The sequence below is a fragment of the Ursus americanus genome, chromosome 12 (genome assembly GCF_024610735.1).
Source record: "Ursus americanus isolate L20-20 chromosome 12, mUrsAme1.1.p, whole genome shotgun sequence".
Classification (NCBI taxonomy): domain Eukaryota; kingdom Metazoa; phylum Chordata; class Mammalia; order Carnivora; family Ursidae; genus Ursus; species Ursus americanus.
In genome coordinates, this window is record NC_142138.1 from 71,668,528 (window position 1) to 71,696,446 (window position 27,919).

A 27,919-nucleotide genomic window follows, 5' to 3' on the forward strand; every position below is an offset into this window, starting at 1 on the left:
GTCTTCATTGGAAAAGTGTCTGTTCATATCTTCTGCCCATTTTTTGATTTATTTGTTTCTTGTGTATTGAGTTTGAGAAGTTCTTTGTAGATCTTGGATACCAGTCTTTATCTGTAGTGTCATTTGCAAATATATTCTTCCATTCTGTGGGCTGCCTGTTAGTTTTTTTGACTGTTTCCTTGGCTGTGCAGAAGCTTTTTATCTTGGTGAAGTCCCACAAGTTCATTTTATCTTTTGTTTCTCTTGCCTTTGGAGATGTGTCATGAACAAAAGTTGCTGTGGCTGATGTCAAAGAGGTTACAGCCTATGTTCTCCTCTAGGATTTTGATGGATTCCTGTCTCACATCGAGGTCTTTCATCCATTTGGAGTTTATCTTTGTGTATGGTGTGAGAGAGTGGTCAAGTTTCATCTTTGCATGTAGCTGTCCAATTTTCCCAGTACCATTTATTGAGGAGACTGTCTTTTTTCCACTGGATGTTTTTCCCTGCTTTGTGAAAGATTAGTTGCCCAAAGAGCCGAGGGTCCATTTCTGGGGTCTCTATTCTGTTCCATGGGTCTATGTGTCTGTTTTTGTGCCAGTACCATGCTGTCTTTGTGATCACAGCATTGTAGTATAGCTTGAAATCTGGCAACGTGATGCCCCCAGCTTTGTTTTTCCTTTTCAACAATTCCTTGGCGATTCAGGGCCTTTTCTGGTTCCAAACACAGCAGTCCAAAACCTATGGGACAGTGCAGAGGCAGTCCTAAGGGGAAAATACATAGCCATCCAAGCCTCACTCAAAAGAATAGAAAATCTAAAATGCAGTTTTTATATTCTCACCTCAAGAAGCTGGACCTGGAACAGAAGAACAGGCCTAACCCATGCACAGAAAGCAGTTGATCAAGATTAGAGCAGAGATCAATGAATTAGAAACCAGGAGCACAGTAGAGCAGATCAACAGAACTAGAAGCTGGTTCTCTGAAAGAATAAATAAGATTGATAAGCCAGTGGCAAGACTTATTCAAAAGAATAGAGAAAGGACCCAAATTAAAAAAATTATGAATGAAAGCGGAGAGGTCACAAGCAACACCAAAGAAATAGGAAGGATCATTAGAACCTTTTTTTGATTATTTTTCTTTCTTTTTTAAAAATATTTTTTATTATGTTAATCACCATACAGTACATCCCTGGTTTTTGATGTAAAGTTCGATGATTCATTAGTTGCGTATAACACCCAGTGCACCATGCAATACGTGCCCTCCTTAATACCCATCACCAGCCTATCGCATTCCCCCACCTCCTTCCCTCTGTAGCCCACAGTTTGTTTCTCAGAGTCCATAGTCTCTCACGCTTCATTCCCCCTTCTGATTACCCCCCGTTTCTGTATCCCTTTCTTCTCCTACCGAAATTCCTAGTTCTTATGTTCCATAGATGAGATAAACCATATGATAATTGTCTTTCTCTGTTTGACTTATTTCACTTAGCATTATCTCCTCCAGTGCGGTCCATGTTGCAGCAAATGTTGAGAAATCCATCTTTTTGATAGCTGAATAATATTCCATTTTATATATGGACCACAACTTATTAATCCAGTAATCTGTTGAAGGGCATCTCGGCTCCTTCCACGTTTTAGCTTTTGTGGACAAAGCTGCTATGAACATTGGGTGCATATGGCCCTTCTCTTCACTATGTCTGGATCATTAGAAACTTTTACAGCAGCTTTATGCCAATAAATTAAACAACCTGGAAGAAATGGATCCCTTCCTGGAAACCTATAAACTACCAAGACTGAAAGAGGAAGAAATTGATTATTTAAACAGACCGATTAATTATAAAGAGATTGAAGCAGTAATCAAAAACCTCCCCAAAAACAAGATTCCAAGGCCTGATGGATTCCCCTGGGAATTCTACCCAACATTCAAAGAAGAAATAATACCTATTCTCCTTAAGCTGTTTCAAAAAATAGAAACAGAAGGAAAACTAGAAAACTCAGTCTATGAGGCCAGTATTACCTTGATCCCCAAACCAGGCAAAGACCCCATCAAAAAGGAGAATTACAGACCGATATCCCTGTTGAATATGGACACCAAAATTCCCAACAAGATCCTAGCTAATAGGATCCAACAGTACATTAAAAGGATTATCCATCATGACCAAGTGGGATTCATCCCTGTGATGCAAGGGTGGTTCAACACTGGCAAATCGATCAGCGTGATAGATTATATCAACAAGAAAAGAGTCAAGAACCATATGATCCTCTCAGTTGATGCAGAAAAAGCATTTGACAAAATACAGCATCCTTTCCTGATTAAAACCCTTCAGAGTGTAGGAATAGAGGGTACATTCCTCAATTTCATAAAAACCATCTATGAAAAGCCCGCAGCAAATATCATTCTCAATGGGGAAAAGCTGAAAGCCTTTCCCTTAAGTTCAGGAACAGGACATGGATGCCCACTCTCACCACTATTATTCAACATAGTACTAGAAGTCCTTGCAACAGCAATCAGACAACAAAAAGAGATAAAAGTTATTCAGAATGGCAAGGAAGAAGTCAGACTGTCTCTCTTCGCAGATGACATGATACTTTATATGGAAAACCCAAAAGAATCCACCCCCAAACTACTAGAAGTTATAGAGCAATTCAGTAATGTGGTGGGATACAAAATCAATGATCAGAAATCAGTTGCATTTCTATACATGATAAATGAGAATGTAGAAAGAGAAATTAAGGAATCCATTCCATTTACAATAGCACCAAAAATCATACATGATCTTGGAATTAACAGAGATGTAAAGGGTCTATATTCTAGAAACTAGAAATCACTCTTGAAAGACATTGAAGAAGACACAAAAAGATGGGAAAATATTCCATATTCATGGATCAGAAGATTAAACATAATTAAAATGTCTATGCCACCCAGAGCAATCTACACTTTCAATGCCATCCCAATCAAAATACCAATGACATTTTTAAAATTTTTATTTATTTTTATTTATTTATTTTATTATAATCATATTTTTTATTATGTTAGTCACTATACAGTACATCCCTGGTTTTTGATGTAAAGTTCCATGATTCATTAGTTGCATATAACACCCAGTGCACGATGCAATATGTTCCCTCCTTAATACCCATCACCACCCTATCCCATTCCCCCACCCCCTTCCCCTCTCAAGCCCTCAGTTTGTTTCTCAGAGTCCATAGTCTCTCATGCTTCATTCCCCCTTCTGATTACCCCTCTTTCTTTATCCCTTTCTTGTCCTACCGAAATTCCTAGTTCTTATGTTCCATAGATGAGAAAAACCATATGATAATTGTCTTTCTCTGCTTGACTTATTTCACTTAGCATTATCTCCTCCAGTGCCGTCCATGTTGCAGCAAATGTTGAGAAATCGTTCTTTTTGATAGCTGAGTAATATTCCATTGTATATATACATCCCTGATTTTTGATGTAAAGTTTGATGATTCATTAGTTGCATATAACACCCAGTGCACCATGTAATATGTGCCCTCCTTACTATCCATCACCAGCCTATCCCATTCCCCCACCCCCCTCCCCTCTGAAGCCCTCAGTTTGTTGGATTCTGATCAGTTTAACCCTTATTCTCAGCTTTGTGTTTGAAGATGTGTGGCAATGTGTTGGGTGCACGACGAGATCCTAATCATATAGTGATATGTCTTGTGCAGCCCTTCCTGACATGAGAGGTTGGGAGAGGTCTGAGAAAAGTAGAAAAAAATCTTTGGCGGGGAAAGACAATAAAAACTGATGGCAGTATGGCCCAGCAAAGAGCTAGGGACTATTTTCATATGAAGCTATATAAAGTCTTTGTAAATTATAAATCACAATTTTACTGCTATGAGCTCAGTCACTTTGATAATAGTAGAGGATAGGGTAGTAATTTACTCATTTCCTTCTCGTGTCCTCTGGTCCCCCACATTTCAGAGGATAGCAGGAAGTGGTCACCTTGGTGGTATGATTTCCTGAAAATGCTCTTGTTTAGACCCATAAAATTGTACCATTAAGCAATGATTAATTTCATCTTTCCTTTTTTATTTTAAAATCAATTTAATCAAACTCAGTACACGTGAAACAAATCGAAAAATGAGCAGAAGATATGAACAGACACTTCCAATGAAGACATACAAATGGATAACAGACACATGAAAAAATGTTCAAAATCATTAACCATCAGGGAAATTCAAATCAAAAGCACATTGAGATACCACCTTACACCAGTTAGGATGGCAAAAATTGACAAGGCAAGAAACAACACATGTTGGAGAGGATGTGGCGAAAGGGGATCCCTCTTACACTGTTGGTGGGAGTGCAAGTTGGTACAGACATTTTGGAAAACAGTGTGGATGTTCCTCAAAAGGTTAAAAACAGAGCTACCCTATGATCCAGCGATTGCACTACTGGGTATTTACCCCAAAGATACAGATGTAGTGAAGAGAAGGGCCATATGCACCCCAATGTTCATAGCAGCATTGTCCACAATAGCTAAATGGTGGAAGGCGCCGAGATGCCCTTCAACAGATGGCTGGATTAAGGTGATGTGGTCCATATATACAATGGAATATTACTCAGCCATCAAAAAGAACAAATTTACAACATTTGCAGCAACATGGACTGGACTGGAGGAGATAACGCTAAGCAAAATAAGTCAAGCGGAGAAAGACAATTTTCATATGGTTTCACTCATTTATGGAACATAAGAAGTAGGAAGATTGGTAGGAGAAGAAAGGGAAGAAGGAGGGGGGTAAAAGAAGGGGGAATGAAGCATGAGAGACTATGGACTCTGAGAAACAAACTGAGGGCTTCAGAGGGGAAGGGGGGTGGGGGAATGGGATAGGGTGGTGATGGGTATTAAGGAGGGAACATATTGCATCGTGCACTGGGTGTTATATGCAACTAATGAATCATGGAACTTTACATCGAAAACTTGGAATGTACTGTATTGTGACTAACATAATAAAAAATTATTATAAAAAAATAAAATCAATTTAATTAATGTACAGTGTATTTTTATTTTCAGACATAGTGTTTAATGATTCATCAGTTGCTTATAACACCCAGTGCTTATTACATCAAATGCCCTGCTTAATGCCCATCACCCAGTTACCCCCCCATTCACTCCCCTCAGCAACCCTCAGTTTATTTCCTATAATTAAGAGTCTCGTATGGTTTCTCTTCCTCTCTGTTTTTATCTTATTTTTCTTTCCCTTCCCATATGTTCATCTGTTTTGTTTGACATATGAGCAAAATCATATGATAATTGTCTTTCTCTGACTTATTTCACTTAGCATAATACCCTCTAGTTCCATCCTCATCACTGCAAATGGGAAGATTTCATTCATTTTGAAGTCTGAGTAATATTCCATTGTATACATATACCACATCTTCTTTACCCATTCATCTGTCATTAGTAAACATCTGGGCTCTTTCCCTAGCTTGGCCATTTTTTACATTGCTGCTATAAACATTGGGGTGCATTTGCCACTTTGAAACACTATGCTTGTATCCTTTAGATAAATACCTAGTAGTGCAATTGCTGGGTCCTAGGACAGCTCTATTTTTATCTTTTTGAGGATCCTCCATACTGTTTTTCAGAGTGGATGCACCAGCTTGCATTCCCACCAACAGTGTAAGAAGGTTCCCCTTTCTCTGCATTTGCACCAACATATGTCATTTTCCGACTTGTTAATTTTAGCCATTCTGACTGGTGTGAGGTGGTATCTCATGATTTTCATGTGTATTTACCTGATGCTGAGTAATGTTGAGCATTTTTTCATGTGGCTGTTGGCCATTTGTATGTTTTTGGAGAAATGTCTGTTCCTGTGTTCTCCCATTTCTTGATTGGATTTTTTTTTTTTTGGTTTTGGGGTGTTGAGTTTGATAAGTTCCTTATAGATTTTGGATACTAGTTCTTTATCTGATATGTCATTTGCAAAAATCTCCCATTCAGTAGGTTTTCAGTTTTGTTTACTGTTTCTTTTGCTGTGCAAAAGCTTTTTATCTTGATGAAGTCCCAATAGTTCATTTTTGCCCTTGTTTCCCTTGCCTTTGGCGATGTGTCTAGGAAGAAGTTGCTGTGGCCGAGGTCAAAGAGGTTGCTGCCTGTGTTCTCCTCTAGGATTTTGATGGATTCCTGTCTCACCTTTAGGTCTTTCATCCATTTTGAGTTTATCTTTGGGTATGGTATAAGAAAATGGCCCAGTTTCATTCTTCTGCACGTAGCTGTCCAATTTTCCCAGCACTATTCATTGATGGTCTTTTTTCCATTGGATATTCTCCTGATTTGTTGCAGATTAGTTGACCATAGAGTTGAGGGTCCATTCCTGCGGTCTCTCTTCTGTTCCATTGATCTATGTGTCTGTTTTTGTGCCAGTATCATGCTGTCTTGGTGATCACAGCTTTGTAATATAGCTTGGAATCAGGCATCATGATGTCCCCAGCTTTGTCTTTCTTTGTCAACATTCCCCTGGTTATTCAGGGTCTTTTCTGGTTCGATACAAATTTTAGGATTGTTTGTTCCAGCTCTGTGAAAATCTCAATGGTATTTTGATAGGGATTGCATGGAATGTGTAGACTGTTTCAGGTGGGATACATATTTTAACCATATTTGTTCCTCCAATCTATGAGCATGGTATGTTTTTCCATTTCTTCGTTGTCTTCCTCAGTTTCTACATAAGGGTTCTGTAGTTTGCAGAGTACAGACCACTTACCTCTTTGGTTAGGTTCATTCCTAGGTATCTTATGGTTTTTGGTGCAATTGTAAGTAGGATTTATTCCTTGATTTCTGTTTCTTCTTCCTTACTGTTAGTGTATAGAAATGCAATGGACTTCTGTGCATTGATTTTATACCCTGCCACTTTGCTGAATTTCTGTATGAGTTCTAGCAATTTTTGGGTGGAGTGTTTCAGGTTTTTACATAGAGTATCATATTGTTTGTGAAGAGGGAAAGTTTGACTTCTTCGCTGATTTCAGTGCCTTTTATTTTTGTGTTATCTTATTGCTGAGGCTAGGACTTCCAGTACTGTGTTGAAAAACAGTGGTGGGAGTAGACATCCCTGTCATGTTCCTGACCTTAGGATGAAAACTCTCATTTTTTTTCCTGTTGAGAATGATATTCTCTGTGGGTTTTTCATATATGGCTTTTATGATATTGAGATGTGTTTCCTCTATCCCTACATGGTGGACAGCTTTTGTTAAGAAAGGATGCTGTATTTTGTCAAATGCTTTTTCTGCATCAGTTGAGAGAATCATATGATTCTTGTCCTTTCTTTTATTTCTGTGGTATATCATGTTGATTGATTTGCAGATGTGGAACCACCCTTGCATCCCAGGAATAAATCCCACCTGGTCATGGTGAATAATCCTTTTAATACACTGTTGGATCCTATTAACTAGTATCTTGGTGAGAACTTTGCATCCATGTTCATCAGGGATATTCGTCTTCTCTTTTTTGGTGTTGTCTTTCTCTGGTTTTGGGATCAAGATAATGCTGGTCTCATAGAAAGAGTTTAGAAGTTTTTCTTCCATTTCTATTTTTTCATAAGTTTCAGAAAAATAAGTGGGATTTTATTCTTAAATGTTTGGTAGAATTCCCCTAGGAAGCCATCCAGCCCTGGACTCTCATTTGTAGGGAGATTTTTGATTACTGATTCTATTTTTTGCTGGTTATGGGTCTGTTCAGGTTTTCTATCTCTTCCTTTTTCAGTTTTGGTAGTTTATATGTTTCTTGGAATGCATCCATTTTTTCGATTGCCTAATTTGTTGGCATATAATTGCTCATAATATTCTCTTGTAATTCTATTTCTTCAGTGTTGGTTGTGATTCTCCTCTTTCATTCATGATTTTATTTATTTGGGTCCTTTCTCTTTTCTTTTTATAAGTCTAGCTAGGGGTTTATCAATCTTATTAATTCTATCAATGAACCAGCTCCTAGTTTCATTGACCTCTTCCACTGTTCTTTGATTTCTGTCATTAATTTTTGCTCATCTTTATTATTTCTCTTCTCCTGCTGGATTTAGGCTTTATTTGCTGTTCTTTTTCCAGCTCTTTTAGGTATAAGATTAGGTTGTGTATTTGAGACTTTTCTTGTTTCTTGAGAAAGGCCTGTATTATTATATCCTTTCCTATCAGGACCATCTTTGCTGTATCCCAGTGGTTCAGAATTGTCATTTTTTCATTTTTGTTTGTTTCCAGTATTTTTTAAAATTCTTCTCTTATTTTCTTGTTGACCATTCATTCTTTAGTAGGATGCTCTTTTACTTCCTTGTATCTGTGTTCTTTCCAAATTTTCTCTTGTTATCAAGATCAAGTTTTAAGACATTGTGGTCGGAAAATATGCATGGTATAATCTCAGTCTTTTTGTACCAGTTGAGACCTGATTTGGTACCCAGCATGTGATCTACTCTGGAGAATGTTCCATGTGCACCCTAGAAGAATGTGTATTCTGCTACTTTAGAATGAAATGCTTTGAATATATCTCTGACGTACATGTGGTCCAGTGTGTCATTCAAAGCCCTTGTTTTCTTGTTGGTCTTCTGCTTAGATGATCTGTCCATTGTAGTGAGAGGGGTGTTACAGTCCCCTACTTAATATATTATCATCAGTGAGTTTCTTTAATTATGTTATTAATTGGTTTATATATTTGGGTGCTCCCATGTTGGGAGCATAAATATTTACAATTGTTAGATCTTGTTGGATAGACCCTTTTATTAGGATATGGTGTCCTTCATCTTTTGTTACAGTCTTTGGTTCAAAATCTAGTTTGCTTTAAGGATGGCTACTCCAGCTTTCTTCTGATGTCCATTGGCATGATAAATCATTCTCCACTCCCTCAGTTTCAATCTGGAGGTGTCTTTGGGTCTAAAATGAGTCTCTTGCAGAGAGCATATCGATGGGTCTTGTTTTTTAATCCATTCTGATACCCTCTGTCTTTTGATTGGAGCATTTAGTCCATTTATAGTCAGAGTAATTATTGAAAGATAGGAATGTAGTACCATTTTGTTACCTTAAAGTCGCTGTTCCATAGATTGTCTCTCTTCCTTTCTGGTCTTTGTTACTTTTCAGTCTCTCTCCACTCAAAGGATCCCCTTTAATATTTCTTGTAGGGCTGGTTTAAAGGAATTTCACAAATTCCTTTAGTTTTTGTTTGTCTTGGAAACCTTTCTCTTTCTGTTCTGAATGACAGCTGGATAAAGTATTCCTGGCTGCACATTTTTTCCCATTTATCACGTTGAATATATCATGGCAGTCCTTTCTGGCTTGCCACGTCTCTGTGGACAGGTTAACTGCCAGCCTTTATGTGTCTACCCTTGTTGTTTAAGGACTTCTTGTCCTGAGCTGCTTTCAGGATTTTCTCTTTATCTTTGAAATTTGCAAGCTGCACTATCATATGTCACGGTGTTGACCTGTTTTTATTGATATTGAGGGGTTCATGGTGCCTCCTGGCCTTGAATGCCTGTTTCCTTCTCCAAATTAGGGAAGTTCTCAGCTATAATTTGTTCAAATAAACCTTCTTCCCCTCTTTTCCACTCCTCATCTTCTGGGGCCCCTATTATCTAGATGTTATTTTGCTTTATGGAATTGGCAAGTTCTCCAAGTCTCCCTTGGTGATCCAATAGTTTTCTTTATTCTTTTCAGCTTCCTTGTTTGCCATCTTTTTCTCTTCTATGTCATTGACTCGCTCTTCTGCCTCATTCATCCTCATTTTTATTGCCTCCATTGGGACTACATCTTGGTAACAGCATTTTTAATTTCAGCCTGACTAAATCTTGGTACTTTTATTTCTACAGTGAGGGATTCTCTAGTGTCTTCTATGCTTTTTCAAACACAGCTAGTGTCTTTATAATCATTGTTTTAAATTCTAGTTCAGACACCTTACTTATATCTGTACTGATGAATTCCCTGGCAGTGATTGCCACCTCTTGTTCTTTCTTTTGGGATGAATTTCTCCATCTCATCAGTTTATCCAGAATAGAATAGAAGAAAGAAAGAGAAAAAACAACAATAACAATGACAACAGAAAAAAACAAAACAAAAATCAGAAATAAAAACAGAAGAAAACAAAAAGAACCCCAAGAAACAAAATAAAACAAAACAAAATCTAGATTCTGTGTGTTTTGGTCTGTTAAAAGAAACTAGATCTGAAAATAAGAAAGAAAAACTTAGAGAGAGAGAGAGAGAGAGAGAGAGAGAGAGAGAAATGCTAAAGAAAAAAAAGAATGCTATATACTGTTTTCCCCAAGAGTCGAAGCTTTGCAGCCCTGTATGATCAGTAAACTTGGTGCGAGCCAGTTTTTTTTTTTTTGTGCTGGTGATTTATTTATTTATTTATTTATTTATTTATTTATTTATTTATTTATTTTTATGATTTTTTATTATATTATGTTAGTCACCATACAGTACATCCCCGGTTTCCGATGTAAGGCTCGATGATTCATTAGTTGTGTATAACACCCAGTGCACCATGCAATACGTGCCCTCCTTACTACCCACCACCGGTCTATCCCGTGCTGGTGTTCTGGGGGAGGAGCCGGATATACTGATTCTCAGGTGTACTTGCCCTTTTGCAATTGTGCCTTCCTTCCTAGGAAGCTGGGCTCAGTGTAAGGGACTCTGGATTCTACTATGTGGTGCTGTTTTGCTCCCTGAAGGCTTCACCCCATTCTGAGGGATGAATATAATGGCACTTTGCTCTCTAGCCCCCAAGCTAAATGTCCCTCCCCAACTCTTTAGTGAACCCTCGCAGAAATGCAGTCACTCTTGTTTCCCCAGTTTGTCCGAACTGTGTGTTTGCCCAACCCGTGACCAAATGTTTTTATCTCAGGCACACAACTGAGTTTCAAAACTCCAAATTTTATGGACTTTTGTGGTACAGATCCATGCTGTTCCTCCTGAGGGAAGCAAGGGGTTCTCACCAGCCTTCTGTCTTTTGTTCTACCCCTGCCAGGAATGTGGTTGCATGACCATGCAGTGGTTTGCAGTTTATGGCAACACAGAGCAGAAAGCCAGCACCTAGACTCACTGTTTTCAGTCAGTATCTCCACTCTTATGCCTGGGAACTCTGCCACACTCAAGCACCCCTATTCTTCCTGTGACCCCAGGGATCCTGAAACCACCCTGTCCCACCTGGTATTCTGCCCTGGTTTGCCACCTGAGCACCTTTTAGCCAGGGATGTACACTACAGTAGCAAACTTATAAAAGTTCTGATTTTGTGCTCTGCTGCTTATATACTCTGTGGTAGCCTCCTTAAGGAGACTCCCTCCCCTCCACTGTATCCTCAGATATATCACCCCTGGTTCAAGTCTCCTACCTTCCAAAAAATGGTTATTTTTCTATTTGTAGAATTGCAGAATTTCTTTTCTCAGATCTCCAATTGATTTCACAGGTGTTCAAACTGATTTGATAACTATCTAGCTGCATTTGAGGCACTAGACAAACTTAGGGTCCCCTACTCTGCCATCTTATATAAATCAGTCAATTAATTTCACTTTAGCCTGATTTGTTCAAGTAAAAGTGAAAGAGAGACAGCTTTTATAATTGCTTTTATTAAACTCAGAGTTAGTAGACTTTGAGGTCTAATTGCTGTTTGGTATGGATTATTCTTGTGACAGACTCATATGCAGAATTTGAACACTGACCTGAGAATTATCTATTCTCTAATGTGCATTCTGGTCTGATATTATGCAGAAGGAAAACTTGGGTATGATTCTCCCACAGTGATATTCCTTCTAATGGTACAATCTTTTTTTTTTTGAAGATTTTATTTATTTATTTGACAGAGAGACAGAGAACACAAGCAGGGGAAGCGGGAGAGGGAGAGGCAGGCTCCCCGCTGAGCAGGGAGCCCAACATGGGGCTTGATCCCAGGACCCTGGGATCATGACCTGAGCTGAAGGCAGACGCTTAACGACTGAGCCCCCCAGGCGCCCCGAGCCACTCAGGCGCCCCTAATGGTACAATCTTGTACACATTTGTGCTACTCTTCATTTATTTCTTCATTCACCTGCCAACATCATTCACTGTATGCATTTTCTTTCCAGGGTGGGCATTTTCTTCATTGTTTTTCCTTTGTCAAGATGTTTGAGCACAAATTCTCTGCTTTCCTTAATCTTCACTGGAAAAAAAACTCCTAGTGTCTTTGGAAGAAGGACGTATGGTTAGTAATTTCTGTTTACTCATCTTGGTTTGACTTGGCTAATTGCCACTGGGGTTGTTGTTTGGGTAATAATTATGGTGCTATTCATGATTGAACTAAGCCTTTTTTCATTCTAAAGGTGACTGCATGGGACAATGATTATGTTGATTAAGTTCTTATTTCATTGGATTTGTTATTACTTTTGCATGGTGTATAACTGCCATTTGGTCATATAGTTTTCTAGTCATATAAGAAAAATATGTAATTTTAGCCATGGGGAAGTAAGTCTTCTGGGGACTATGAGAAATAAGGATAGAAGACACAAACTATGACATACACTCAATTGTTTATTTTGAATTGTTATGCAATTCAGTTTTTTTATTTTAATGAATCCAGAATAATATAGAATTCAATTAGAAAGATACTAGAAGATGCACTGAGCCCTGATATTAACATAGTAGCTTTGGCCTCTATAACAGTGATTTTATATTTTTGGCAAAGATAAATGTGACAATATACAAAGATCTTAAAATTTAACCTCTCAAAAGATAAATCCTTACTAGAACTCCAACACCTAAAATATTCAGTTTTCTAAATTTAGCTCTAAATGACAGTGATTTTGCCCATTCACCATTTCCTAACTGAAGGTTTAAATCTTCCTAGAGATGAAATGAAACAATCACGAAAGGAAAGAAATAGTGTAACTTATTTAAAATAAAATGGTAAGATAAACTCTTTGCAAATATAATGAGAAGTTTCTTGATTGAAAGTTATGTCTTGGCTAAGGTTCCTACTCTTTGGGTTAATTACTTTTCTTTCGGTTTTTCATTCATAATAATAATAACATTGTGACTGAATAAATCCCAACTGCTTTGAATTATCCCTCGAATGGCCATATGGTCGTGGGGGCATATTACTGTCTGTTATATGGGATGACATAAATTCTTCTCTAAACTCAGCTAAGTCTCTGGATTCCACATGGCTGGAATCATGACTTCCACTACCATGCTGAGACTGTCCAAATCCTGACCTAGCCTGCTGATGATTTTCACTCTGCCCCTGTAGAGGCACTGATTCTCTGGAGCTATCTATGGAGTGTCCATGACTAGATCCTTGTCTCCTTCCGGTACCAGTGTCTGAGTGTCTATGACCAGACTCAGACTGTCTATGATTGTTTCTCTGCCCTTGATGAGACTCAGAGCGTGTAGAGCTGTCTCCTACATGGCCACGGGCAGATCCACGTTGGTTTCCTGAGCCAGATCCAAGTAGGCTCTCCGAATCTTCGGTGTGTCCTTCACTATCACTGTCCTGACTAATACTGGACCCCTGGTTTCTCACTGGCCTGATGTCAGAAGACGATTGTCCATGCCCAGACTGCAGTTGTCTAGAACCTTGTGCCCGAGTGGATGATTGTCGGTGGTGAGATCCTGACTCAGAGTGCCCAGCATCGGCTGCCTGACCCTCATGGGATCCTGCATGTGTAGAGCTGTTATGTACCTGCTCATGGCGGGATCCTTGTCTCCCCCTGGTACTGGAGTGAGACTGTCCGTGGGCAGAATCAAACTGTCCCTGGGAGGATACCTGGTAGAAGTAAGACCCTGAGGGCTCAGAACTGCCAGGTGCACTGCCATGTTGTGTCCTTTGACTGGACCTGGACCGTTCCTGGACTGACCCAGACTGAGTATCTAAGTCTTCTGATTGTCCTTCACTGTCACTGGCCTGACTGATACTGGATCCCTGGTGTCTGCTGTTACCAGATCCAGAAGAGGTTTGTCCATGTCCAGTTTCCCAGTGTCTGAGGCTATCCTGTGACTGCTCACGGTGGCGCCCTTGTCGTTCCCTGGTGTTTGATCCCGAGTCTCGGTAGGCAGAGTCAGACTGTCCACGGGTGGCTGTCTGCCCCTGATGGTTCCCTGAGTGTCTGGATACGTCTTGTGACTGTTCCCGGTGGCGCCCTTGCCTCTCCCTGGTGCTGGCTGCCGAGTCTCGGTGGGTAGAGTCAGGCTGCCCATGGGTGGCTCTCTGCCCCTGATGGGTCCCTGAGTGTCTGGATACATCGTGTGACTGCTCCCGGTGGCGCCCTTGTCTTTCCCTGGTGCTGGATCCTGAGGCTCGATGGGCTGAGTCAGGCTCCCCATGGATTGCTGTCTGCCTTTGATGGTTCCCTGAATGTCTGGATGTGTCTCTTGCCTGCTCATTGTGGTGCCCGTGCCTCTCCCTGGTGCTGGATCCTGAGCCTTGGTGGGCAGTGTCAGAGTGCCCGTGGGTGGCTGTCTGCCCCTGATGGGTCCCTAAATGTCTGGATGTGTCTCCTGACTGTTCCCGGTGGCGCCCTTGCCTCTCCCTGGTGCTGGATGCCCAGTCTTGGTGGGTAGAGTCAGGCTGCCCATGGGTGGCTGTCTGGCCTTGATGGGTCCCTGAGTGTCTGGATACATCTTGTGACTGTTCCCGGTGGCGCCCTTGCCTCTTCCTGGTGCTGGATGCCAAGTCTTGGTGGGTAGAGTCAGGCTGCCCATGGGTGGCTGTCTGGCCTTGATGGGTCCCTGAGTGTCTGGATACATCTTGTGACTGTTCCCGGTGGCGGCCTTGTCTTTCCCTGGTGCTGGATCCTGAGGTTCGGTGGGTTGAGTCAGACTGCCTATGGGTGCCTGTCTGCCCTTGATGGGACCCTGAGTGTCTGGATCTGTCAGCTGACTGCCCAAGGGTAGACCCATGTTGGTTTCTGGAGCTGGACCCAGAATTCCCATGGGTCTTTAAGAGTTCTCTACCTGAATCTTCTGAATGTCCTTCGCTGCTGCCGGCCAGACTCCCGCTGGATCCCTGACGTCTGCTTGCCCTGGATCCAGAGGACAGTTGTCCGTGTTCAGTGCTTGAGCGTCTGGATTCGTCAGCTGACTGCTCACGCTGGGATTCTCGTCTTCTTCTTGTGCTCGATGTTGACTGTCCATGGTAGGAGTCCGTGTGTCCCCGAGAGGATGACTCTCCACGAGGAGACCCTGATTGTCTAGAGGTATCTGTAGAGTGTCCATGACTAGATCCTTGTCTCCTTCCGGTACCAGTGTCTGAGTGTCCATGACCAGACTCAGACTGTCTATGATTGTTTCTCTGCCCTTGATGAGACTCAGAGCGTGTAGAGCTGTCTCCTACATGGCCACGGGCAGATCCACGTTGGTTTCCTGAGCCAGATCCAAGTAGGCTCTCCGAATCTTCGGTGTGTCCTTCACTATCACTGTCCTGACTAATACTGGACCCCTGGTTTCTCACTGGCCTGATGTCAGAAGACGATTGTCCATGCCCAGACTGCAGTTGTCTAGAACCTTGTGCCCGAGTGGATGATTGTCGGTGGTGAGATCCTGACTCAGAGTGCCCAGCATCGGCTGCCTGACCCTCATGGGATCCTGCATGTGTAGAGCTGTTATGTACCTGCTCATGGCGGGATCCTTGTCTCCCCCTGGTACTGGAGTGAGACTGTCCGTGGGCAGAATCAAACTGTCCCTGGGAGGATACCTGGTAGAAGTAAGACCCTGAGGGCTCAGAACTGCCAGGTGCACTGCCATGTTGTGTCCTTTGACTGGACCTGGACCGTTCCTGGACTGACCCAGACTGAGTATCTAAGTCTTCTGATTGTCCTTCACTGTCACTGGCCTGACTGATACTGGATCCCTGGTGTCTGCTGTTACCAGATCCAGAAGAGGTTTGTCCATGTCCAGTTTCCCAGTGTCTGAGGCTATCCTGTGACTGCTCACGGTGGCGCCCTTGTCGTTCCCTGATGTTTGATCCCGAGTCTCGGTAGGCAGAGTCAGACTGTCCACGGGTGGCTGTCTGCCCCTGATGGGTCCCTGAGTGTCTGGATACGTCTTGTGACTGTTCCCGGTGGCGCCCTTGCCTCTCCCTGGTGCTGGCTGCCGAGTCTCGGTGGGTAGAGTCAGGCTGCCCATGGGTGGCTCTCTGCCCCTGATGGGTCCCTGAGTGTCTGGATACATCTTGTGACTGTTCCCGGTGGCGCCCTTGTCTTTCCCTGGTGCTGGATCCTGAGGCTCGATGGGCTGTGTCAGGCTCCCCATGGATTGCTGTCTGCCCTTGATGGTTCCCTGAATGTCTGGATGTGTCTCTTGCCTGCTCATTGTGGTGCCCGTTCCTCTCTCTGGTGCTGGATCCTGAGCCTCGGTGGGCAGTGTCAGAGTGCCCGTGGGTGGCTGTCTGCCCCTGATGGGTCCCTAAATGTCTGGATGTGTCTCCTGACTGCTCACGGTGGCGCCCTTGCCTCTCCCTGGTGCTGGATGCCAAGTCTTGGTGGGTAGAGTCAGGCTGCCCATGGGTGGCTGTCTGGCCTTGATGGGTCCCTGAGTGTCTGGATACATCTTGTGACTGTTCCCAGTGGCGGCCTTGTCTTTCCCTGGTGCTGGATCCTGAGTCTCGGTGGGTTGAGTCAGACTGCCTATGGGTGCCTGTCTGCCCTTGATGGGACCCTGAGTGTCTGGATCTGTCAGCTGACTGCCCAAGGGTAGACCCATGTTGGTTTCTGGAGCTGGACCCAGAATTCCCATGGGTCTTTAAGAGTTCTCTACCTGAATCTTCTGAATGTCCTTCGCTGCTGCCGGCCAGACTCCCGCTGGATCCCTGACGTCTGCTTGCCCTGGATCCAGAGGACAGTTGTCCGTGTTCAGTGCTTGAGCGTCTGGATTCGTCAGCTGACTGCTCACGCTGGGATTCTCGTCTTCCTCTTGTGCTCGATGTTGACTGTCCATGGTAGGAGTCCGTGTGTCCCCGAGAGGATGACTCTCCACGAGGAGACCCTGATTGTCTAGAGGTATCTGTAGAGTGTCCATGACTAGATCCTTGTCTCCTTCCGGTACCAGTGTCTGAGTGTCCATGACCAGACTCAGACTGTCTATGATTGTTTCTCTGCCCTTGATGAGACTCAGAGCGTGTAGAGCTGTCTCCTACATGGCCACGGGCAGATCCACGTTGGTTTCCTGAGCCAGATCCAAGTAGGCTCTCCGAATCTTCGGTGTGTCCTTCACTATCACTGTCCTGACTAATACTGGACCCCTGGTTTCTCACTGGCCTGATGTCAGAAGACGATTGTCCATGCCCAGACTGCAGTTGTCTAGAACCTTGTGCCCGAGTGGATGATTGTTGGTGGTGAGATCCTGACTCAGAGTGCCCAGCATCGGCTGCCTGACCCTCATGGGATCCTGCATGTGTAGAGCTGTTATGTACCTGCTCATGGCGGGATCCTTGTCTCCCCCTGGTACTGGAGTGAGACTGTCCGTGGGCAGAATCAAACTGTCCCTGGGAGGATACCTGGTAGAAGTAAGACCCTGAGGGCTCAGAACTGCCAGGTGCACTGCCATGTTGTGTCCTTTGACTGGACCTGGACCGTTCCTGGACTGACCCAGACTGAGTATCTAAGTCTTCTGATTGTCCTTCACTGTCACTGGCCTGACTGATACTGGATCCCTGGTGTCTGCTGTTACCAGATCCAGAAGAGGTTTGTCCATGTCCAGTTTCCCAGTGTCTGAGGCTATCCTGTGACTGCTCACGGTGGCGCCCTTGTCGTTCCCTGGTGTTTGATCCCGAGTCTCGGTAGGCAGAGTCAGACTGTCCACGGGTGGCTGTCTGCCCCTGATGGGTCCCTGAGTGTCTGGATACGTCTTGTGACTGTTCCCGGTGGCGCCCTTGCCTCTCCCTGGTGCTGGATGCCGAGTCTCGGTGGGCAGAGTCAGGCTGCCCATGGGTGGCTGTCTGCCCCTGATGGGTCCCTGAGTGTCTGGATACATCTTGTGACTGTTCCCGGTGGCACCCTTGTCTTTCCCTGGTGCTGGATCCTGAGGCTCGATGGGCTGTGTCAGGCTCCCCATGGATTGCTGTCTGCCCTTGATGGTTCCCTGAATGTCTGGATGTGTCTCTTGCCTGCTCATTGTGGTGCCCGTGCCTCTCTCTGGTGCTGGATCCTGAGCCTCGGTGGGCAGTGTCAGAGTGCCCGTGGGTGGCTGTCTGCCCCTGATGGGTCCCTAAATGTCTGGATGTGTCTCCTGACTGTTCCCGGTGGCGCCCTTGCCTCTCCCTGGTGCTGGATGCCAAGTCTTGGTGGGTAGCGTCAGGCTGCCCATGGGTGGCTGTCTGGCCTTGATGGGTCCCTGAGTGTCTGGATACATCTTGTGACTGTTCCCGGTGGCGGCCTTGTCTTTCCCTGGTGCTGGATCCTGAGTCTCGGTGGGTTGAGTCAGACTGCCTATGGGTGCCTGTCTGCCCTTGATGGGACCCTGAGTGTCTGGATCTGTCAGCTGACTGCCCAAGGGTAGACCCATGTTGGTTTCTGGAGCTGGACCCAGAATTCCCATGGGTCTTTAAGAGTTCTCTACCTGAATCTTCTGAATGTCCTTCGCTGCTGCCGGCCAGACTCCCGCTGGATCCCTGACGTCTGCTTGCCCTGGATCCAGAGGACAGTTGTCCGTGTTCAGTGCTTGAGCGTCTGGATTCGTCAGCTGACTGCTCACGCTGGGATTCTCGTCTTCCTCTTGTGCTCGATGTTGACTGTCCATGGTAGGAGTCCGTGTGTCCCCGAGAGGATGACTCTCCACGAGGAGACCCTGATTGTCTAGAGGTATCTGTAGAGTGTCCATGACTAGATCCTTGTCTCCTTCCGGTACCAGTGTCTGAGTGTCCATGACCAGACTCAGACTGTCTATGATTGTTTCTCTGCCCTTGACGAGACTCAGAGCGTGTAGAGCTGTCTCCTACATGGCCACGGGCAGATCCACGTTGGTTTCCTGAGCCAGATCCAAGTAGGCTCTCCGAATCTTCGGTGTGTCCTTCACTATCACTGTCCTGACTAATACTGGACCCCTGGTTTCTCACTGGCCTGATGTCAGAAGACGATTGTCCATGCCCAGACTGCAGTTGTCTAGAACCATGTGCCCGAGTGGATGATTGTCGGTGGTGAGATCCTGACTCAGAGTGCCCAGCATCGGCTGCCTGACCCTCATGGGATCCTGCATGTGTAGAGCTGTTATGTACCTGCTCATGGCGGGATCCTTGTCTCCCCCTGGTACTGGAGTGAGACTGTCCGTGGGCAGAATCAAACTGTCCCTGGGAGGATACCTGGTAGAAGTAAGACCCTGAGGGCTCAGAACTGCCAGGTGCACTGCCATGTTGTGTCCTTTGACTGGACCTGGACCGTTCCTGGACTGACCCAGACTGAGTATCTAAGTCTTCTGATTGTCCTTCACTGTCACTGGCCTGACTGATACTGGATCCCTGGTGTCTGCTGTTACCAGATCCAGAAGAGGTTTGTCCATGTCCAGTTTCCCAGTGTCTGAGGCTATCCTGTGACTGCTCACGGTGGCGCCCTTGTCGTTCCCTGGTGTTTGATCCCGAGTCTCGGTAGGCAGAGTCAGACTGTCCACGGGTTGCTCTCTGCCCCTGATGGGTCCCTGAGTGTCTGGATACGTCTTGTGACTGTTCCCGGTGGCGCCCTTGTCTTTCCCTGGTGCTGGATCCTGAGGCTCGATGGGCTGTGTCAGGCTCCCCATGGATTGCTGTCTGCCCTTGATGGTTCCCTGAATGTCTGGATGTGTCTCTTGCCTGCTCATTGTGGTGCCCGTGCCTCTCTCTGGTGCTGGATCCTGAGCCTCGGTGGGCAGTGTCAGAGTGCCCGTGGGTGGCTGTCTGCCCCTGATGGGTCCCTAAATGTCTGGATGTGTCTCCTGACTGTTCCCGGTGGCGCCCTTGCCTCTCCCTGGTGCTGGATGCCAAGTCTTGGTGGGTAGCGTCAGGCTGCCCATGGGTGGCTGTCTGGCCTCGATGGGTCCCTGAGTGTCTGGATACATCTTGTGACTGTTCCCGGTGGCGGCCTTGTCTTTCCCTGGTGCTGGATCCTGAGTCTCGGTGGGTTGAGTCAGACTGCCTATGGGTGCCTGTCTGCCCTTGATGGGACCCTGAGTGTCTGGATCTGTCAGCTGACTGCCCAAGGGTAGACCCATGTTGGTTTCTGGAGCTGGACTCAGAATTCCCATGGGTCTTTAAGAGTTCTCTACCTGAATCTTCTGAATGTCCTTCGCTGCTGCCGGCCAGACTCCCGCTGGATCCCTGACGTCTGCTTGCCCTGGATCCAGAGGACAGTTGTCCGTGTTCAGTGCTTGAGCGTCTGGATTCGTCAGCTGACTGCTCACGCTGGGATTCTCGTCTTCCTCTTGTGCTTGATGTTGACTGTCCATGGTAGGAGTCCGTGTGTCCCCGAGAGGATGACTCTCCATGAGGAGACCCTGATTGTCTAGAGGTATCTGTAGAGTGTCCATGACTAGATCCTTGTCTCCTTCCGGTACCAGTGTCTGAGTGTCCATGACCAGACTCAGACTGTCTATGATTGTTTCTCTGCCCTTGATGAGACTCAGAGCGTGTAGAGCTGTCTCCTACCTGGCCACGGGCAGATCCACGTTGGTTTCCTGAGCCAGATCCAAGTAGGCTCTCCGAATCTTCGGTGTGTCCTTCACTATCACTGTCCTGACTAATACTGGACCCCTGGTTTCTCACTGGCCTGATGTCAGAAGACGATTGTCCATGCCCAGACTGCAGTTGTCTAGAACCATGTGCCCGAGTGGATGATTGTCGGTGGTGAGATCCTGACTCAGAGTGCCCAGCATCGGCTGCCTGACCCTCATGGGATCCTGCATGTGTAGAGCTGTTATGTACCTGCTCATGGCGGGATCCTTGTCTCCCCCTGGTACTGGAGTGAGACTGTCCGTGGGCAGAATCAAACTGTCCCTGGGAGGATACCTGGTAGAAGTAAGACCCTGAGGGCTCAGAACTGCCAGGTGCACTGCCATGTTGTGTCCTTTGACTGGACCTGGACCGTTCCTGGACTGACCCAGACTGAGTATCTAAGTCTTCTGATTGTCCTTCACTGTCACTGGCCTGACTGATACTGGATCCCTGGTGTCTGCTGTTACCAGATCCAGAAGAGGTTTGTCCATGTCCAGTTTCCCAGTGTCTGAGGCTATCCTGTGACTGCTCACGGTGGCACCCTTGCCTCTCCCTGGTGCTGGATGCCAAGTCTCGGTAGGCAGAGTCAGACTGTCCACGGGTTGCTGTCTGCCCCTGATGGGTCCCTGAGTGTCTGGATACATCTTGTGACTGTTCCCGGTGGCGCCCTTGTCTTTCCCTGGTGCTGGATCCTGAGGCTCGATGGGCTGAGTCAGGCTCCCCATGGATTGCTGTCTGCCCTTGATGGTTCCCTGAATGTCTGGATGTGTCTCTTGCCTGCTCATTGTGGTGCCCGTGCCTCTCCCTGGTGCTGGATCCTGAGCCTCGGTGGGCAGTGTCAGAGTGCCCGTGGGTGGCTGTCTGCCCCTGATGGGTCCCTAAATGTCTGGATGTGTCTCCTGACTGCTCACGGTGGCGCCCTTGCCTCTCCCTGGTGCTGGATGCCAAGTCTTGGTGGGTAGAGTCAGGCTGCCCATGGGTGGCTGTCTGGCCTTGATGGGTCCCTGAGTGTCTGGATACATCTTGTGACTGTTCCCGGTGGCGGCCTTGTCTTTCCCTGGTGCTGGATCCTGAGTCTCGGTGGGTTGAGTCAGACTGCCTATGGGTGCCTGTCTGCCCTTGATGGGACCCTGAGTGTCTGGATCTGTCAGCTGACTGCCCAAGGGTAGACCCATGTTGGTTTCTGGAGCTGGACCCAGAATTCCCATGGGTCTTTAAGAGTTCTCTACCTGAATCTTCTGAATGTCCTTCGCTGCTGCCGGCCAGACTCCCGCTGGATCCCTGACGTCTGCTTGCCCTGGATCCAGAGGACAGTTGTCCGTGTTCAGTGCTTGAGCGTCTGGATTCGTCAGCTGACTGCTCACGCTGGGATTCTCGTCTTCCTCTTGTGCTCGATGTTGACTGTCCATGGTAGGAGTCCGTGTGTCCCCGAGAGGATGACTCTCCACGAGGAGACCCTGATTGTCTAGAGGTATCTGTAGAGTGTCCATGACTAGATCCTTGTCTCCTTCCGGTACCAGTGTCTGAGTGTCCATGACCAGACTCAGACTGTCTATGATTGTTTCTCTGCCCTTGATGAGACTCAGAGCGTGTAGAGCTGTCTCCTACATGGCCACGGGCAGATCCACGTTGGTTTCCTGAGCCAGATCCAAGTAGGCTCTCCGAATCTTCGGTGTGTCCTTCACTATCACTGTCCTGACTAATACTGGACCCCTGGTTTCTCACTGGCCTGATGTCAGAAGACGATTGTCCATGCCCAGACTGCAGTTGTCTAGAACCATGTGCCCGAGTGGATGATTGTCGGTGGTGAGATCCTGACTCAGAGTGCCCAGCATCGGCTGCCTGACCCTCATGGGATCCTGCATGTGTAGAGCTGTTATGTACCTGCTCATGGCGGGATCCTTGTCTCCCCCTGGTACTGGAGTGAGACTGTCCGTGGGCAGAATCAAACTGTCCCTGGGAGGATACCTGGTAGAAGTAAGACCCTGAGGGCTCAGAACTGCCAGGTGCACTGCCATGTTGTGTCCTTTGACTGGACCTTGACCATTCCTGGACTGATGTAGACTGAGTATCTAAGTCTTCTGATTGTCCTTCACTGTCACTGTCCCGACTCACACTGGATCCCCTGGACCTGGAGGAATGTTGTCCATATTCAGTGCCTGTGTGTTTGTAACTGTCTGCCCACTCTTCACTCTGGGATTCTTGTCTTTCTCTTGTGCTTGGTTTTGACTGCCTATGGAAGGATTCAGTGTGTTCCTTGGAGTATGTGTCTCCATAAGGATACCTCAATTGTCTAGAGGTGTGTGTAGAGTGCCCATGACTAGATCCTCGTCTTCTTCTGGTACCAGAGCCCGACCGTCTATGGGTAGTCTTAGACTCTCCGTGTTTTTGTCTGTGCCCTTGATGGGACTCAGAGGGTGTAGAGCTGTCTCCTGCATGGACATGGTTAGATCCATGTTGGTTTCCTGAGCCAGATTCAAACTTTCTTTCCAAATATTTTGAGTGTCCTTCATTATCACTGTCCTGACTAATCTTGGGTCCTGCGTTTTTTGCTGGCCTGGTTTCAGATGATGATTTCCCATGTCCCAACTGTGATTGTCTAGACCTGTGTGCCCGAGTGGATGATTGGTGATGGGTTGATCCTGACTCTGAGTGTTCACCATCAGTTACCTGACCTTCATGGGATCGTGCATGTCTAGAGCTGTCTGGTGTCTGTTCATATCCCTTTCCTCCTCTTCCTTTTGGGCTCTTGGATATTGTTTTCTTCCCCTTTCTATGATTTTTTCGTGATTGACTGGATTTTCTAATTCTTTCTTCTTTCTCTTGTACTCTGTCTTCCCCTATGTCATCGTCTTCATCTTGTGTGTGGTATGCATCCTTTTTTTGGTTTTGCTCTGATGCTTGGAAGTTCTGTCTTCTGGTCATATCATAGTATGCTTGAGCCAATTTGAATACCATCAGAAAAAACTCTGAGAAGTCTATTTTCTTGTCATGGTCCAAATCAAGAATATGCATGAAGACGTCAGCAGTGTCTGGGTCATCTGGATTCTGTAGATACGGAACACAGAGGGAGGTTACATGAGAATTATTCACATGATCAGTTGAATAATTCAAAAAGAATTTGGTGAATGTGATTTTTGGTAAGTAAATGTGGGACACTATGGGTTTTTTTTTATTTAATAGTGTTCAGCTTATGATGAGTTAAGAGGAAACTCTAGCTATTGTACTAAAAGAACATATCTTTAGTGCTTGTTTGTGGACACTAAAAAGTTTGATGGATCATGTGCCTCTTTTTTTTCTTTAAATGTCAATATGTTATGAAATCTATCAGTGAGTTGTATCTTAGATATGTCTTCTTAACATTCTTGAGGTTAGGAAACATAATATGAAGAATTAATTATTTTGTGTTCATTTTTTGTCATTAAATATTTATATTTTTTTCACAGAAGATGTATGTGGGTTTGTGTGTTGTACACATTCTTGTGTGTGCATAGTGTATTAAAAGTGTAAAGAGAGGAAAACAAGTTATATTTGTTTTGAAATAAGATTAAGTCTGTTTCTGTTCCAAAAGCAATAATTCACAAAAGTTCATGGTTATTATTTGTCATATTGCTGCTAAAGAACAAGCATGATGCACCCTTAGGTTCCAGCAGATATCCCTTACCTTCAGGATTGGCCGAAACTCCATTTCCAGGAGCTCCTTCAGTTCTTCTCTGCTCAGTGTGTCAGTTTCCTTGTCTGTTGTTGAATAGTCGTGGAATAGGTTGATAATGGCAATGATATTTTCCAGTAGAGTAGACATGTTTTGGAAGTAAAAGTGAACCTGGAAAGAAGAAATAAAAATCTACTTCTTGTACATCTTTTCTTTTTCTAGGTCTTATCAATTATTATAATGAATTTCCACATTAAAAAAAGATTTATTTATTTGAGAGAGAGAGAGAGCCCTTGACTACGGTGGGGAGGGGCAGAGGGAGAGGGAGAGTCTTACACAGACTCCACACTGAGCATGGAGCCAGACCCTGGGCTCAATCTCATGACCTTGAGATTACAACCTGTGCTGAAACCAAGAGTGGGATGCTTAACTGACTGTTCCACCCAGGTGCCCAATTTCCACATTTTTAAACCTGTATGTTCCTCTATGTAATCCATCTTTAAAATAGAAGATCACATTAAAAAGCTTCTCTCTACCATCTAAATAGTGAAAATCAACACAGAGTACAGTTGAATTATTAAACTACAATTTCTTGGCCTTACACCCGTTCACAGTAGTATTTAGGTGGTCTCACAGACATCAGTATGCTGTTGGTAAGATCATCACTCTTACTGATCTGACCATTGCCAATGGCAGGATTTTATTTTTTATTTTTATTTAAAAAACAATTTAAATTTGAGTATGGTTAACACACAATATTATATTAGTTTCAGATATAAAACACAGTGACTCAACCTCTCTATATGTTATGCATAGCAGGATTCTGGGAAGGCCCACTGGTTAGAACTGGGAAAATTTATTCATATAAATTTGCTGAAAATGAATTCTCCAGAAGCTAATTTGCAAATGATCAGTGTGTTGAGAGACAATTTTCTGAAAGCTAATTTGCCATATGGCTGAGACAGTGAATGTTCACACAATTTATTTTTTTCAACATTTCATGAAGTATGCCGTATTTTTATTGGATAGGGTGGCTTTAATAGATTTTCACTATTATAAATAATTTTCTGTTGACTGGCCTTCATTTTTTCTACTTAAGGAATAGCATTTAAGGAATGTTCAATTTATCTAACTGGTGAAAAAAGAAATTACTAAGCATGTTAATAAATCTAAATAAGCATTTATTCTATAAAAGCATTATAATGACTACTTTATGAGTTATAAAACCAGGCAAAAGTAAAATGATTTAGGAAACAATGTGAAAGACATGACTGTCATAGAGCTAGAGCATGTATGGGCCTCGGATTGTTTTATAAGAGGAAATTGGTTTTGATTGATTATTGAGATTGTTAAATCTGTGTTGTGATAAGATTTTGGGGAACCTCTAAGAGACTTGAATTTATTACTTCTAAACCATTAAAGAAGAAAAGAGGAATTGAAAAAAATTTCAATTAACATAATAGATCCAGGAAAGAAGAAAATAAGCATAGAAAAGGCAGAGTAAACAGAAAGTATAAAATATGAGTAGGATTAGATATAATTTTATAATGAATTACAGTATATGTGTGAATTGAACAGACCGGCTGACTAAAAAACAGATTATAAAGACTGAATTAAAAAATACAGTCACTCATTTATGGAACATAAGAAGTTGGAAGATCGGTAGGAGAAGAAAGTGATGAAGAAAGGGGGGTAAACAGAAGGGGGAATGAACCACGAGAGACTGTGGACTCTGGGAAACAAACTGAGGGCTTCAGAGGGGAGGGAGGTGGGGGAATGGGATAGGCTGGTGATGGGTAGTAAGGAGGGCACGTACTGCATGGTGCGCTGGGTGTTATATGCAAGTAATGAATCATGGAACTTTACATCAAAAACCAGGGATGTCCTGTATGGTGACTAACATAATATAATAAAAAATTGATCCAGCCATTGCACTACTGGGTATTTACCCCAAAGATACAGGCGTAGTGAAGAGAAGGGCCATATGCACCCCAATGTTCATAGCAGCATTGTCCACAATAGCTAAATCGTGGAAGGAGCCGAGATGCCCTTCAACAGATGACTGGATTAAGGTGATGTGGTCCGTATATACAATGGAATATTACTCAGCTATCAGAAAGAACGATTTCTCAACATTTGCTGCAACGTGGACGGCACTGGAGGAGATAAAGCTAAGTGAAATAAGTCAAGCAGAGAAGGACAATTATCATATGGTTTCTCTCATCTATGGAACATGGGAACTGGGAGGATCGGTAGGAGAAGAAAGGGATAAAGAAAGGGGAGGTGATCAGAGGGGGGAGTGGAGCATGAGAGACTATGGACTCTGAAGAATGGGCTGAGGGCTTCAGAGGGGAGGGGAGTGGGGGAATGGGATGGGCTGGTGATGGGTGGTAAGGAGGGCACGCATTGCATGGTGCACTAGGTGTTATATGCAACTAATGAATCATCGAACTTTACATCAAGGACCAGGGATGTACTGTATGGTGAATAACATAATATAATAAAAATATTAGTATGAAAAAAGTAAAAATAAAAAGATATTAAAAAAATACAGTTGTATGCTTTTTATAAAAAACACACCTAAGATTTAAGATTTTTTTAGGCACAGTGGAGGCACTGTCATTTACATTTATATTCCAGACCTTGGACTTATCTGTAATTGCACTGTCCCCAAAATCTCAGTCTCAAGGATACCACTCTCTGACCTTCTCTTGTACCCTGATTTCAATTATTCTTTGGCCTCACTATTTACTGCATTATGTACTCATTTCCCTTTTTATTTTGGTTAGACGTTTGGTTAATCTCCATCATTGCTCCTGGCATCATGCACCCTCTCTATCTTGCCCCTTCCTTCCTTCCTTCCTTCCTTCCTTCCTTCCTTCCTTCCTTCCTTCCTTCCTTCTTTTTTCTTTTTCTTTCTTTCTTTCTTCCTTCCTTTCTTTTTTTGTGAAGATGTATTTGGCTTTACTTTTTTTCTCCCATAAAATTTACTTTAAAAAATTTTTTTAATTCAATTAGCCAAGGTATAGTACATCATTAGTTTTTGGTATAATGATTCATTAGTTCAGTATAACACTCAGCTCTTTCTTATATTCATTGGCAAGACCATTAACAGCTACTTCCTTTCCTTTATCTCAGAAGATGTCCTTGATTTTTATTTTGCTGAGAACTTGGAAGCCAATGAAAAGGCTTTCTTCATTTTCCCAGTATCTGATCTCCCAGCCTAGTGCATTTGTATCCATATACCTTAACCCTCAACCTATTATGTGGATACACAGTCTGTGCTCCTCTCCTCTTCAGCACTGGAAACACTCTTTCTTACCTTTCAAAAGCTTTGCTTTTGCTGTTGTCCTCCTTCTCTACTGGATATTTCAATATATTCACTCTGATATGTCTCTTTTTTAATGCCTTTCCCCTCCCCCCATCCCACATCTCCCTTTGGGCACAATCTGATTTATCTTTTCTCTTTTATAGCAATACCCTTCAAAAGCTATGCCTATACTTTTTTTCTTCACTCCCTATATTCTTTTACTCAGATTGTCTTTCTCTCTAAAAAATCCATGAAAACTCTCATGAAGTTAAAAAATGTCCTTCACCTTGGCAGATTCAACTATCCATTTTTATTTCACACATAGCTTGTTGTATCAG

General features: G+C 44.1%; 1 protein-coding gene and 1 long non-coding RNA gene across 4 annotated transcripts in view; one reads left to right on the forward strand and one right to left on the reverse strand.

Annotated features, from left to right (window-relative positions):
- The window catches only part of LOC148109233 (uncharacterized), a 338,759-nt gene that overhangs the window by 48,857 nt on the left and 261,983 nt on the right, over nt 1-27,919 (forward strand). For all 3 annotated transcript variants that reach the window (XR_015726417.1, XR_015726418.1, XR_015726419.1), the window contains exon 4: nt 12,038-12,153. This is a non-coding gene — a long non-coding RNA (uncharacterized LOC148109233). The remainder of the gene's footprint in view (nt 1-12,037; nt 12,154-27,919) is intronic.
- FLG (filaggrin) lies at nt 12,958-24,421 on the reverse strand. Its single transcript, XM_087866303.1, has 5 exons — nt 24,284-24,421; nt 19,745-23,667; nt 16,356-19,618; nt 14,715-16,103; nt 12,958-14,465 (listed from the first exon to the last, which is right to left on the reverse strand). Exons 1-5 carry the CDS (start codon nt 24,419-24,421, stop codon nt 12,958-12,960), a joined length of 10,221 nt encoding a protein of 3,406 aa, XP_087722429.1.